This window comes from Hyperolius riggenbachi, chromosome 7 (assembly GCF_040937935.1).
Source record: "Hyperolius riggenbachi isolate aHypRig1 chromosome 7, aHypRig1.pri, whole genome shotgun sequence".
Lineage (NCBI taxonomy): Eukaryota > Metazoa > Chordata > Amphibia > Anura > Hyperoliidae > Hyperolius > Hyperolius riggenbachi.
In genome coordinates, this window is record NC_090652.1 from 324,435,565 (window position 1) to 324,450,760 (window position 15,196).

A 15,196-nucleotide genomic window follows, 5' to 3' on the forward strand; every position below is an offset into this window, starting at 1 on the left:
CGGGTGCGCTGTTTTCACGGTGCGCGCGCAAAGTTTTGCGCACGGGGCTTTGTGCGCGATTTGAATTTAGTAAAGGGTGCTAAACCAGTTAGCACCCTAGTTATCAGGCCTAAAGTCTTTAGATGTGAATTTATCATGCCTAAACTAACTTTAGGCATGATATAGGGTTTTTCACAGGCGTGCTAACACTTAGCACGGTTTACTGAATCGAGCCCAAGGGGCTCGATTCACCAAGCGGTGATAACCCAGTTATCACGCCTAAAAGACTTTAGGCGTGATGACCTTTTCACCACTGAGTTATCACCGATTTTTCCTGCTCTTCGCGCGAAGTTACCGCGCGCAAGCGCGTTCGCGCGTACGCGCGTGAGAGCGCGCGCAAAGTCCCATAGGGCTTAATGGGAGCTTCGCGCGAAGCGTCGGGTGTTGCGCGCGCACTTACGCACGTACGCGCGTACGCGCGGCAACTTCGCGCGAGTTTCTTCTTATCATGCCTAAAGTGACTTTAGGCGTGATAAGGGCCTTTTCACCATGGTGCTAACACTTTGCACCGCTTGGTGAATCGAGCCCAAGGTGTGATAAGTTTAGGCGTGATAAGTTTAGGCGTGATAAGTTTAGGCGTGATAAGTTTAGGCATGATAAGTTTAGGCGTGATAAGTTTAGGCATGATAAGTTTAGATCGCACGCAAAGTCCCGCACGCAAAGCGGCGCCATTAAACTCTATGCGAAGTGCACCAGACTTTGCTAGCGCAAAACTTTTGATCAGCTGTGCACTGCGGTGCTAACCCAGTTGGTGCTTAAACTTATCACGCCTAAACTTACCACACCTAGGGCCTGATTCACAAAGCGGTGCTAACAGTTAGCACCCTGGTGAAAAGCCCTTTATCATGCCTAAACTCAGTTTAGGCATGATAAGTTTAGGTGTGATAAGTTTAGGTGTGATAAGTTTAGGCATGATAAGTTTAGGTGTGATAAGTTTAGGCATGATAAGTTTAAGCGCCAACTGCGTTAGCACCGCAGTGCAAAGCTGATCAAAAGTTTTACGCTAGCAAAGACTGGTGCACTTCGTATAAAGTTTAATGGCGCTGCTTTGCGTGCAGGACTTTGCAAGCGATCTAAACTTATCTAAACTTAGCATGCCTAAACTTATCACACCTAAACTTATCACACCTAAACTTATCATGCCTAAACTTATCACACCTAAACTGGCTTTTCACCAGAGTGGTGCAATGGTTATCATGCCTAGGCCTCGATTCACAAAGCGGTGATAACCCAGTTATCACGCCTAAAAGACTTTAGGCGTGATGACCTTTTCACCACTGAGTTATCACCGCTTTTTCCTGCTCTTCGCGCGAAGTTACTGCGCGTACGCGCGTTCGCGCGTTCGCGCGTGAGAGCGCGCGCAAAGTCCCATAGGGCTTAATGGGAGCTTCGCGCGAAGCGGGGACGCTGCGCGCGCACGCGCGCGGTTGCGCGCGCAAAACTTTGCGCGCGGCAACTTCGCGCGAGTTTCTTCTTATCATGCCTAAAGTGACTTTAGGCGTGATAAGGGCCTTTTCACCACGGTGCTAACACTTTGCACCGCTTTGTGAATCGAGCCCCTAAAGTCTCTAATTGGGTTAGCACCGCTTTGTGAATCGAGCCCCTAAACTTATCACGCCTAAACTTACCACACCTAAACTTATCACGCCTAAACTTATCACGCCTAAACTAATCACGCCTAAACTTATCGGGCTCGATTCACCAAGCGGTGCAAAGTGTTAGCACCGTGGTGAAAAGGCCCTTATCACGCCTAAAGTCTCTTTAGGCATGATAAGAAGAAACTCGCGCGAAGTTGCCGCGCGTACGCGCGTAAGTGCGCGCGCAACACCCGACGCTTCGCGCGAAGCTCCCATTAAGCCCTATGGGACTTTGCGCGCGCGCTCACGCGCGTACGCGTGAACGCGCTTACGCGCGGTAACTTCGCGCGAAGAGCAGGAAAAATCGGTGATAACTCAGTGGTGAAAAGGTCATCACGCCTAAAGTCTTTTAGGCGTGATAACTGGGTTATCACCGCTTTGTGAATCGAGGCCATCATGCCTAAACTTATCACACCTAAACTTATCACGCCTAAACTTATCACGCCTAAACTTATCACGCCTAAACTTATCACGCCTAAACTTATCACGCCTAAACTTATCACGCCTAAACTTATCACGCCTAAACTTATCACACCTAAACTTATCACGCCTAAACTTATCATGCCTAAACTTATCATGCCTAAACTTATCACGCCAAAACTTATGGGGCCTGATTCACAAAGCGGTGCTAACAGTTAGCACGCTGATAAAAAGCCCTTTATCATGCCTAAACTCAGTTTAGGCATGATAAGTTTAGGTGTGATAAGTTTAGGTGTGATAAGTTTAGGCGTGATAAGTTTAGGCGTGATAAGTTTAGATAAGTTTAGATCGCACGCAAAGTCCCGCACGCAAAGCAGCGCCATTAAACTCTATGCGAAGTGCACCAGACTTTGCTAGCGCAAAACTTTTGATCAGCTGTGCACTGCGGTGCTAACCCAGTTGGTGCTTAAACTTATCATGCCTAAACTTACCACACCTAAACTTATCACGCCTAAAAACTTATCACACCTAAACTTATCACGCCTCAACTTATCACGCCTCAACTTATCACGCCTCAACTTATCACGCCTCAACTTATCACGCCTTAGCTTATCACGCCTCAACTTATCACGCCTCAACTTATCACGCCTAAACTTATCACGCCTAAACTTATCACGCCTAAACTTATCACGCCTAAACTTATCACGCCTAAACTTATCACGCCTAAACTTATCACGCCTAAACTTATCATGCCTAAACTTATCATGCCTAAACTTATCACGCCAAAACTTATGGGGCCTGATTCACAGGGCTCGATTCACCAAGCGGTGCAAAGTGTTAGCACCGTGGTGAAAAGGCCCTTATCACGCCTAAAGTCACTTTAGGCATGATAAGTAGAAACTCGCGCGAAGTTGCCGCGCGCAAAGTTTTGCGCGCGCAACCGCGCGCGTGCGCGCGCAGCGTCCCCGCTTCGCGCGAAGCTCCCATTAAGCCCTATGGGACTTTGCGCGCGCTCTCACGCGCGAACGCGCGGTAACTTCGCGCGAAGAGCAGGAAAAAGCGGTGATAACTCAGTGGTGAAAAGGTCATCACGCCTAAAGTCTTTTAGGCGTGATAACTGGGTTATCACCGCTTTGTGAATCGAGCCCACAAAGCGGTGCTAACAGTTAGCACGCTGATGAAAAGCCCTTTATCATGCCTAAACTCAGTTTAGGCATAAGTTTAGGTGTGATAAGTTTAGGTGTGATAAGTTTAGGCATCATAAGTTTAGGCATGATAAGTTTAGGCATGATAAGTTTAGGTGTGATAAGTTTAGGCATGATAAGTTTAGGTGTGATAAGTTTAGGCATGATAAGTTTAAGCACCAACTGCGTTAGCACCGCAGTGCACAGCTGATCAAACGTGTTGCGCTAGCAAAGTCTGGTGCACTTCGCATAAAGTTTAATGGCGCTGCTTTGCGTGCGGGACTTTGCACGCTATCTACACTTATCTAAACTTAGCATGCCTAAACTTATCACACCTAAACTTATCACACCTAGGGCTCGATTCACAAAGCGGTGCTAACCCAGTTAGCATGCCTAAAAGACTTTAGGCATGATAACCATTGCACCATGCTGGTGAAAAGCCAGTTTAGGCGTGATAAGTTTAGGTGTGATAAGTTTAGGTGTGATAAGTTTAGGCATGATAAGTTTAGATAAGTTTAGATCGCTTGCAAAGTCCCGCACGCAAAGCAGCGCCATTAAACTTTATACAAAGTGCACCAGTCTTTGCTAGCGTAAAACTTTTGATCAGCTGTGCACTGCGGTGCTAACGCAGTTGGCGCTTAAACTTAGCATGCCTAAACTTATCACACCTAAACTTATCATGCCTAAACTTATCACACCTAAACTTATCACACCTAAACTTATCATGCCTAAACTGAGTTTAGGCATGATAAAGGGCTTTTCACCAGCGTGCTAACTGTTAGCACCGCTTTGTGAATCAAGTCCCTAAACTTATCACGCCTAAACTGGCTTTTCACCAGCGTGGTGCAATGGTTATCACGCCTAAAGTCTCTAACTGGGTTAGCACCACTTTGTGAATCGAGCCCATCACGCCTAAACTTATCACGCCTAAACTTATCACGCCTAAACTTATCACGCCTAAACTTATCATGCCTAAACTTATCACGCCAAAACTTATCATGCCTAAACTTATCACACCTAAACTTATCATGCCTAAACTTATCACGCCTAAACTTATCACACCTAAACTTATCACACCTAAACTTATCATGCCTAAACTGAGTTTTGGCGTGATAAAGGGCTTTTCACCAGCGTGCTAACTGTTAGCACCGCTTTGTGAATCAGGCCCAAACAGTACATTACACGCTTAAAGCCCAATCTACACGATACGATTCTTGGGGCTCGATTCACAAAGCGGTGCAAAGTGTTAGCACCATGGTGAAAAGGCCCTTATCACGCCTAAAGTCACTTTAGGCATGATAAGAAGAAACTCGCGCGAAGTTGCCGCGCGTACGCGCGTACGCGCGTACGTGCGTAAGTGCGCGCGCAACACCCGACGCTTCGCGCGAAGCTCCCATTAAACCCTATGTGACTTTGCGCGCGCTCTTACGCGCGTACGCGCGAACGCGCTTACGCGCAGTAACTTCGCGCGAAGAGCAGGAAAAATCGGTGATAACTCAGTGGTGAAAAGGTCATCACGCCTAAAGTCTTTTAGGCGTGATAACTGGGTTATCACCGCTTTGTGAATCGAGCCCTTTGTACGATTTGATTACGATTCTATTTACGATCTGATTAAGGGCCTTTTTCCACTACCCTGCGATTTGCGATTTGCTTCTAATCGCAAATCGCAAGGTACATTAAACTAATGGAAACTGCAGCAGCAATTTCCATTAGTGCGATCCGATTGCGATGCGATTTTGGTCAAAGCGCAATCGTCGTCCTGCCGCGTTTTGTATGCGATTGAGCTGTACTATAATGAGTATAGTAGCTCAATCGCAATCGCAATCGCATGGTGGAAATTGAAACGCGATTGCGATCGCAATCGCGATCGCATTTCATAGTGGAAAAGAGCCCTAAATCCGACATGTCCGATCGGGATTCGATTCAATTCGATTTCCCATTGCAAAACAATGGCAAATCGAATTGAATCGACTCCCGATTGGACATGTCGGATTTGATTGGATCGTAAATAGAATCGTAATCGAATTGTACAAAAAATCGTATTGTGTAGATTGGACTTTAGGTTAAACACATTACACACAATTAGAATTCAGGATACTGATCAGTGCAGCTGGCATGAATACCCCAGACATGCAGGAGACCCCTCAGCCAGCGCCAATCTCACAGAGGGGTCCTTACACTAATCGGTGTAATACGGTGCAATCACGTCCTACACATACAATGATTGGAGACGCATCAATTTACATTATATTTTCATGCAACTATAAATGATTAGCTTGTCGTTGGCTGCTTGTCCCTTCCACACTTTACTACAACATAAGAGATCCTGACTATTATCTGTACACAGGACCCCCAGCCAGTGACAGAAGGGCCACACCCCCTGACTATTATCTGTACACAGGACCCCCAGCCAGTGACAGAGGGGCCACACCCCCTGACTATTATCTGTACACAGGACCCCCAGCCAGTGACAGAGGGGCCACACCCAGCACAGAGGCATGCTGTCAGCAGTGACTGTGCACAGGAGATATAAACTGCACACACTGCACTCCCGCCACTGCTACTGCCTGCTACTCCTCCGCCTGCAGATATGGTAAGACCCACAGCATCACCCCTTACCAGAGGAGCTTACACTCTAGTGTCCTCACCACAGTCACACACTATTATTATACATTTATATAGCTCTGACATATTCCACAGCGCTGTACAGAGATCACTGGCCCATTCCCATCAGTCTCTGCACCAGAGGAGCTTACACTCTAATGTCCTCACCACAGTCACACACTATTATTATACATTTATATAGCTCTGACATATTCCACAGCACTGTACAGAGATCACTGATCTATTCCCATCAGTCTCTGCACCAGAGGAGCTTACACTCTAATGTCCTCACCACAGTCACACACTATTATTATTATACATTTATATAGCTCTGACATATGCCACAGCGCTGTACAGAGATCACTGCTCCATTCCCATCAGTCTCTGCACCAGAGGAGCTTGCACTCTAATGTCCTCACCACATTCACACACTATTATTTTTATTATACATTTATATAGCTCTGACATATTCCACAGCACTGTACAGAGATCACTGCTCCATTCCCATCAGTCTCTGCACCAGAGGAGCTTACACTCTAATGTCCTCACCACAGTCACACACTATTATTATTATACATTTATATAGCCCTGACATATACCACAGCGCTGTACAGAGATCACTGCTCCATTCCCATCAGTCTCTGCACCAGAGGAGCTTACACTCTAATGTCCTCACCACATTCACACACTATTATTTTTATTATACATTTATATAGCTCTGACATATTCCACAGCACTGTACAGAGATCACTGCTCCATTCCCATCAGTCTCTGCACCAGAGGAGCTTACACTCTAATGTCCTCACCACAGTCACACACTATTATTATTATACATTTATATAGCTCTGACATATGCCACAGCGCTGTACAGAGATCACTGATCCATTCCCATCAGCCTCTGCACCAGAGGAGCTTACACTCTGTCATCACCACAGTCACACACACTATTATTATTATACATTGATATAGCTCTGACATATACCACAGCACTGTACAGAGATCACTGATCCATTCCCATCAGCCTCTGCACCAGAGGAGCTTACGCTCTAATGTCCTCACCACAGTCACACACTATTATTATTATTATTATACATTTATATAGCTCTGACATATACCACAGCGCTGTACAGAGATCACTGATCTATTCCCATCAGTCTCTGCACCAGAGGAGCTTACACTCTAATGTCCTCACCACAGTCACACTATTATTATTATACATTATATAGCTCTGACATATACCACAGCGCTGTACAGAGATCACTGATCTATTCCCATCAGTCTCTGCACCAGAGGAGCTTACACTCTAATGTCCTCACCACAGTCACACTATTAATATTATACATTTATATAGCTCTGACATATACCACAGCACTGTACAGAGATCACTGATCCATTCCCATCAGTCTCTGCACCAGAGGAGCTTACACTCTAATGTCCTCACCACAGTCACACTATTAATATTATACATTTATATAGCTCTGACATATACCTCAGCGCTGTACAGAGATCACTGATCTATTCCCATCAGTCTCTGCACCAGAGAAGCTTACACTCTTCACACACTGTTATTATTATTCTTGTTGCAGGTATGGTGAAATCGGACATGGCGAAGCCTTTATTGGGTGGAGATCATGGTGGCTCCACCTCCGGAGTCTTGCCATGTGGGGACACCATCGGGATTCTGGGTAGCGGAGACTTTGCCCGTTCTCTGGCGACGCGCCTGCTGTGTTCGGGATTTAAGGTTGTGGTTGGCAGTCGGAACCCGAAGCGCAGTGTCGGACTGTTCCCCGCGAATGCCGAGGTCATCGTCCAGGCGGAGGCCGTGAAACGCTCAGATCTGCTGTTTGTGGCCATTTTCAGGGAACATTACTCCTCACTGAGCACGCTAGCCGACGGGCTGGCGGGGAAAATGTTGGTGGACGTCAGTAATAATCTGCAGATCAATGTCAACCAGGAATCGAATGCAGAGTACCTGGCAAGTCTCTTCCCACAATGCACTGTGGTGAAAGCGTTTAACGTGGTCTCGGCCTGGGCGCTGCAGTCTGGCCCCAAAGACGGCAACAAGCAGGTGAGAATAAATTATTATTATTTATTTATTTATACATCGCCAACATCTTCCGTAGCTCTGTAGATACATGAGGCGTTCTACAAATACATAGATGAGGTGTGGGGTGATGATGGTGGTGAATACCGGTACATGTCTGTATGATACATTACAGCAGAATAAGAAATACTAGGAGGAGGAGCCTGCCCTTGTGAGCTTACAGTCTAGAGGGTAGTGGGTTGGAGACACTAAGGGTAGAGTCTGGCCTTGTGAGCTTACAATCTAGAGGATAGTGGGGTGGAGACACTAGGGGGAGAGCCTGGCTGCCTTGTGAGCTTACAATCTATAGGATAGTGTGGTGGAGACACTAGGGGGAGAGCCTGGCTGCCTTGTGAGCTTACAATCTAGAGGATAGTGGGGTGGTGACATTAGGGGGGAGATACAGGGGTTAGCGGATGAGGCAGTGACCTCCAATGCTACCTATAGCAGATTATAGGGTTCCCTGGCTCGGAGCATGACAAACAGTCTAGGGAGAGAGTTCCAAAGGAGGGGTGATGCTTGTGAGAAGTCCTGCATGTGGGAGGAGGTGACTGAACTAGAGAACAGGAGGGTCTCCTGGGAGGAGCAAAGGCTTTGGGGCGGGATAATACCTGGACATTAGTGAGAAAATGTAAGGAGGTAACAACTTATGTAGAACTTTTTATGAAAGGATGAGGTGTTTAAACAGGATACTTTGGGTGGTTAGTAGCCAATGAAGGGATTAGCAGAGAGGGGCAGCATCAGAGGAGCGAGGAGAGGTGGATGAGGCAGGCAGCAGAGGTCAGTAGGGATTGGCAGAGAGGGGCAGCATCAGAGGAGCGGGAGGAGAGATGGACGAGGTGGGCAGCAGAGGTCAGTAGGGATTAGTAGAGAGGGGCAGCATCAGAGGAGCGAGAGGAGAGGTGGATGAGGCAGGCAGCAGAGGTCAGTAGGGATTGGCAGAGAGGGGCAGCATCAGAGGAGCGGGAGGAGAGATGGACGAGGTGGGCAGCAGAGGTCAGTAGGGATTGGTAGAGAGGGCAGCATCAGAGGAGCGAGAGGAGAGGTGGATGAGGCAGGCAGCAGAGGTCAGTAGGGATTGGCAGAGAGGGGCAGCATCAGAGAAGCGGGAGGAGAGGTGGATGAGGCAGGCAGCAGAGGTCAGTAGGGATTGGCAGAGAGGGGCAGCATCAGAGGAGAGGGAGGAGAGGTGGATGAGGCAGGCAGCAGAGGTCAGTAAGGATTGGCAGAGAGGAACAGCATCAGAGGTGCAGGAGGAGAGGTGGATGAGGCGGGCAGCAGAGATCAGTAGGGATTGGCAGAGAGGGGCAGCATCAGAGAAGCGGGAGGAGAGGTGGATGAGGCAGGCAGCAGAGGTCAGTAGGGATTGGCAGAGAGGGGCAGCATCAGAGGAGCTGGAGGAGAGGGGGATGAGATGGACAGCAGACGTCAGTAGGGATTGGCAGAGAGGGGCTGCCTCAGAGGAGAGGGAGGAGAGGTGGATGAGGCAGGCAGCAGAGGTCAGTAGGGATTGGCAGAGAGGGGCAGCATCAGAGGAGCGAGAGGAGAGGTGGATGAGGCAGGCAGCAGAGGTCAGTAGGGATTGGCAGAGGGGGGCAGCATCAGAGGAGAGGTGGATGAGGCGGGCAGCAGAGGTCAGTAGGGATTGGCAGAGGGGGGCAGCATCAGAGGAGAGGTGGATGAGGCGGGCAGCAGAGGTCAGTAGGGATTGACAGAGGGGCAGCATCAGAGGAGCGGGAGGAGAGGTGGATGAGATGGACAGCAGAGGTCAGTAAGGATTGGCAGAGAGGGGCAGCATCAGAGGAGCGGGAGGAGAGGTGGATGAGATGGACAGCAGAGGTCAGTAGGGATTGGCAGAGAGGAGCAGCATCAGAGGAGCGGGAGGAGAGGTGGATGAGACGGGCAGCAGAGGTCAGTAAGGATTGGCAGAGAGGGGCAGCATCAGAGGAGCGGGAGGAGAGGTGGATGAGGTAGGCAGCAGAGGTTAGTAAGGATTGGCAGAGAGGGGCAGCATCAGAGGAGGAGAGGTGGATGAGGCGGGCAGCAGAGGTCAGTAGAGATTGGCAGAGAGGGGCAGCATCAGAGGAGCGGGAGGAGAGGTGGATGAGATGGGCAGCAGAGGTCAGTAGGGATTGGCAGTGAGGGGCAGCATCAGAGGAGCGGGAGGAGAGATGGATGAGATGGGCAGCAGAGGTCAGTAGAGATTGGCAGAGAGGGGCAGCATCAGAGGACCGGGGGGAGAGGTGGATGAGGCAGGCAGCAGAGGTCAGTAGAGATTGGCAGAGAGGGGCAGCATCAGAGGAGCGGGAGGAGAGGTGGATGAGATGGGCAGCAGAGGTCAGTAGGGATTGGCAGTGAGGGGCAGCATCAGAGGAGCGGGAGGAATGTGGATGAGATGGGCAGCAGAGGTCAGTAGGGATTGGCAGAGAGGGGCAGCATCAGAGGAGCTGGAGGAGAGGTGGATGAGATGGACAGCAGAGGTCAGTAGGGATTGGCAGAGAGGGGCAGCATCGGAGGAGGCGGGAGGAGAGGTGGATGAGATGGGCAGCATAGGTCAGTAGGGATTGGCAGAGAGGAGCAGCATCAGAGGAGTGGGAGGAGAGGTGGATGAGGCGGGCAGCAGAGGTCAGTAGGGATTGGCAGAGAGGGGCAGCATTGGAGGAGAGGGAGGAGAGGTGGATGAGACGGGCAGCAGAGGTCAGTAGGGATTGGCAGAGAGGGGCAGCATCAGAGGAGCGGGAGGAGAGGGGGATGAGACGGGCAGCAGACGTCAGTAGGGATTGGCAGAGAGGGGCAGCATCAGAGGAGCGGGAGGAGAGGTGGATGAGGTGGGCAGCAGAGGTCAGTAGGGATTGGCAGAGAGGGGCAGCATCAGAGGAGTGGGAAGAGAGGTGGATGAGACGGGCAGCAGACGTCAGTAGGGATTGGCAGAGAGGGGCAGCATCAGAGGAGCGGGAGGAGAGGGGGATGAGACGGGCAGCAGAGGTCAGTAGGGATTAGCAGAGAGGGGCAGCATCAGAGGAGCGGGAGGAGAGGTGGATGAGGTGGGCAGCAGAGGTCAGTAGGGATTGGCAGAGAGGGGCAGCATCAGAGGAGTGGGAAGAGAGGTGGATGAGACGGGCAGCAGACGTCAGTAGGGATTGGCAGAGAGGGGCAGCATCAGAGGAGTGGGAGGAGAGGTGGATGAGATGGGCAGCAGAGGTCAGTAGGGACTGGCAGAGAGGAGCTGCATCAGAGGAGTGGGAGGAGAGGTGGATGAGACGGGCAGCAGACGTCAGTAGGGACTGGCAGAGAGGAGCTGCATCAGAGGAGCGGGAGGAGAGGTGGATGAGGTGGGCAGCAGAGGTCAGTAGGGATTAGCAGAGAGGAGCAGCATCAGAGGAGAGGTAGGAGAGGTGGATGAGGTGGACAGCAGAGGTCAGTAAGGATTGGCAGAGAGGGGCAGCATCAGAGGAGCGAGGAGAGGTGGATGAGGCGGGCAGCAGAGGTCAGTAGGGATTGGCAGAGAGGGGCAGCATCAGAGGAACAGGAGGAGAGGTGGATGAGGCGAGCAGCAGAGGTCAGTAGGGATTAGCAGTGAGGGGCAGCATCAGAGGAGCGAGGAGAGGTGGATGAGGCGGGCAGCAGAGGTCAGTAGGGATTAGCAGAGAGGGGCAGCATCAGAGGAGCGGGAGGAGAGGTGGATGAGGCGGGCAGCAGAGGTCAGTAGGGATTGGCAGAGAGGGGCAGCATCAGAGGAGCGGGAGGAGAGGGGGATGAGATGGACAGCAGAGATCCGTAAGAATTGGCAGAGAGGAGCAGCATCAGAGGAGCGAGGAGAGGTGGATGAGGCGGGCAGCAGAGGTCAGTAGGGATTAGCAGAGAGGAGCAGCATCAGAGGAGCGGGAGGAGAGGTGGATGAGGCGGGCAGCAGAGGTCAGTAGGGATTAGCAGAGAGGGGCAGCATCAGAGGAGTGGGAGGAGAGGTGGATGAGGTGGGCAGCATAGGTCAGTAGGGATTGGCAGAGAGGAGCAGCATCAGAGGAGTGGGAGGAGGGGTGGATGAGACAGGCAGCAGACGTCAGTAGGGATTGGCAGAGAGGGGCAGCATCAGAGGACCGGGAGGAGAGGTGGATGAGATGGACAGCAGAGGTCAGTAAGGATTGGCAGAGAGGGGCAACATCAGAGGAGCGAGGAGAGGTGGATGAGGCGGGCAGCAGAGGTCAGTAGGGATTAGCAGAGAGGGGCAGCATCAGAGGAGTGGGAGGAGAGGTGGATATGGTGGGCAGCAGAGGTCAGTAGGGATTGGCAGAGAGGGCCAGCATCAGAGGAGTGGGAGGAGAGGTGGATGAGGCAGGCAGCAGAGGTCAGTAGGGATTGGCAGAGAGGAGCAGCATCAGAGGAGCAGGAGGAGAGGTGGATGAGGTGGGCAGCAGAGGTCAGTATGGATTGGCAGAGAGAGGCAGCATTAGAGGAGCGGGAGGGGAGGTGGATGAGGTAGGCAGCAGAGGTCAGTAGGGAGTGGCAGAGAGGGGCAGCATCAGAGGAGCGGGAGGAGAGGTGGATGAGGCGGGCAGCAGAGGTCAGTAGGGATTAGCAGAGAGGGGCAGCATCAGAGGAGTGGGAGGAGAGGTGGATGAGGTGGGCAGCATAGGTCAGTAGGGATTGGCAGAGAGGAGCAGCATCAGAGGAGTGGGAGGAGGGGTGGATGAGACAGGCAGCAGACGTCAGTAGGGATTGGCAGAGAGGGGCAGCATCAGAGGACCGGGAGGAGAGGTGGATGAGATGGACAGCAGAGGTCAGTAAGGATTGGCAGAGAGGGGCAACATCAGAGGAGCGAGGAGAGGTGGATGAGGCGGGCAGCAGAGGTCAGTAGGGATTAGCAGAGAGGGGCAGCATCAGAGGAGTGGGAGGAGAGGTGGATATGGTGGGCAGCAGAGGTCAGTAGGGATTGGCAGAGAGGGCCAGCATCAGAGGAGTGGGAGGAGAGGTGGATGAGGCAGGCAGCAGAGGTCAGTAGGGATTGGCAGAGAGGAGCAGCATCAGAGGAGCGGGAGGAGAGGTGGATGAGGTGGGCAGCAGAGGTCAGTATGGATTGGCAGAGAGAGGCAGCATCAGAGGAGCGGGAGGGGAGGTGGATGAGGTAGGCAGCAGAGGTCAGTAGGGAGTGGCAGAGAGGGGCAGCATCAGAGGAGTGGGAGGAGAGGTGGATGAGGCGGGCAGCAGAGGTCCGTAGGGATTAGCAGAGAGGGGCAGCATCAGAGGAGTGGGAGGAGAGGTGGATATGTGGGCAGCAGAGGTCAGTAGGGATTGGCAGAGAGGAGCAGCATCAGAGGAGCGAGAAGAGAGGTGGATGAGGCAGGCAGCAGAGGTCAGTAGGGATTGGCAGAGACGGGCAGCAGCAGAGGAGCGGGAGGACAGGTGGATGATATGGGCAGCAGTTCAGTAGAGAGGGGCAGCATCAGAGGAGTGGGAGGAGAGGTGGATGAGGCGGGCAGCAGAGGTCAGTAGGGATTAGCAGAGAGGGGCAGCATCAGAGGAGTGGGAGGAGAGGTGGATGAGGCGGGCAGCAGAGGTCAGTAGGGATTAGCAGAGAGGGGCAGCATCAGAGGAGCGGGAGGAGAGGTGGATGAGGCTGGCAGCAGAGGTCAGTAGGGAGTGGCAGAGAGGGACAGCATCAGAGGAATCAGAGGAGAGGTGGATGAGGCAGGCAGCAGAGGTCAGTAGGGATTGGCAGAGGAGGCAGCATCAGAGAAGCGGGGGGAGAGGTGGATGAGGCGAGCAGCAGAGGTCAGTAGAGATTGGCAGAGAGGGGCAGCATCAGAGGAGAGGTGGATGAGGCGGGCAGCAGAGGTCAGTAGGGATTGGCAGAGGGGGGCAGCATCAGAGGAGAGGTGGATGAGGCGGGCAGCAGAGGTCAGTAGGGATTGACAAGAGGGGCAGCATCAGAGGAGCGGGAGGAGAGGTGGATGAGATGGACAGCAGAGGTCAGTAAGGATTGGCAGAGAGGGGCAGCATCAGAGGAGCGGGAGGAGAGGTGGATGAGATGGACAGCAGAGGTCAGTAGGGATTGGCAGAGAGGAGCAGCATCAGAGGAGCGGAAGGAGAGGTGGATGAGACGGGCAGCAGAGGTCAGTAGGGATTGGCAGAGAGGGGCAGCATCAGAGGAGCAGGAGGAGAGGTGGATGAGACGGGCAGCAGAGGTCAGTAAGGATTGGCAGAGAGGGGCAGCATCAGAGGAGCGGGAGGAGAGGTGGATGAGGTAGGCAGCAGAGGTTAGTAAGGATTGGCAGAGAGGGGCAGCATCAGAGGAGGAGAGGTGGATGAGGCGGGCAGCAGAGGTCAGTAGGGATTGGCAGAGAGGGGCAGCATCAGAGGACCGGGAGGAGAGGTGGATGAGGCAGGCAGCAGAGGTCAGTAGAGCTTGGCAGAGAGGGGCAGCATCAGAGGAGCGGGAGGAGAGGTGGATGAGATGGGCAGCAGAGGTCAGTAGGGATTGGCAGTGAGGGGCAGCATCAGAGGAGCGGGAGGAGGGGTGGATGAGATGGGCAGCAGAGGTCAGTAGGGATTGGCAGAGAGGGGCATCATCAGAGGAGCTGGAGGAGAGGTGGATGAGATGGACAGCAGAGGTCAGTAGGGATTGGCAGAGAGGGGCAGCATCGGAGGAGGCGGGAGGAGAGGTGGATGAGATGGGCAGCATAGGTCAGTAGGGATTGGCAGAGAGGAGCAGCATCAGAGGAGTGGGAGGAGAGGTGGATGAGGCGGGCAGCAGAGGTCAGTAGGGATTGGCAGAGAGGGGCAGCATTGGAGGAGAGGGAGGAGAGGTGGATGAGACGGGCAGCAGAGGTCAGTAGGGATTGGCAGACAGGGGCAGCATCAGAGGAGCGGGAGGAGAGGGGGATGAGACGGGCAGCAGACGTCAGTAGGGATTGGCAGAGAGGGGCAGCATCAGAGGAGCGGGAGGAGAGGTGGATGAGGTGGGCAGCAGAGGTCAGTAGGGATTGGCAGAGAGGGCCAGCATCAGAGGAGTGGGAGGAGAGGTGGATGAGGTGGGCAGCAGAGGTCAGTAGGGATTAGCAGAGAGGGGCAGCATCAGAGGAGTGGGAGGAGAGGTGGATGAGGTGGGCAGCAGAGGTCAGTAGGGATTGGCAGAGAGGGGCAGCATCAGAGGAGTGGGAAGAGAGGTGGATGAGACGGGCAGCAGACGTCAGTAGGGACTGGCAGAGAGGAGCTGCATCAAAGGAGTGGGA

General features: G+C 52.5%; 1 protein-coding gene across 3 annotated transcripts in view; it reads left to right on the plus strand.

Moving 5' to 3' along the window:
• The window catches only part of STEAP3 (STEAP3 metalloreductase), a 74,343-nt gene that overhangs the window by 44,925 nt on the left and 14,222 nt on the right, over positions 1-15,196 (plus strand). For all 3 annotated transcript variants that reach the window (XM_068246334.1, XM_068246333.1, XM_068246332.1), the window contains exon 2: positions 7,471-7,952. In XM_068246334.1, coding sequence (XP_068102435.1) covers positions 7,473-7,952 — 480 coding nt within the window. In that variant the 5' untranslated portion in view covers positions 7,471-7,472. The remainder of the gene's footprint in view (positions 1-7,470; positions 7,953-15,196) is intronic.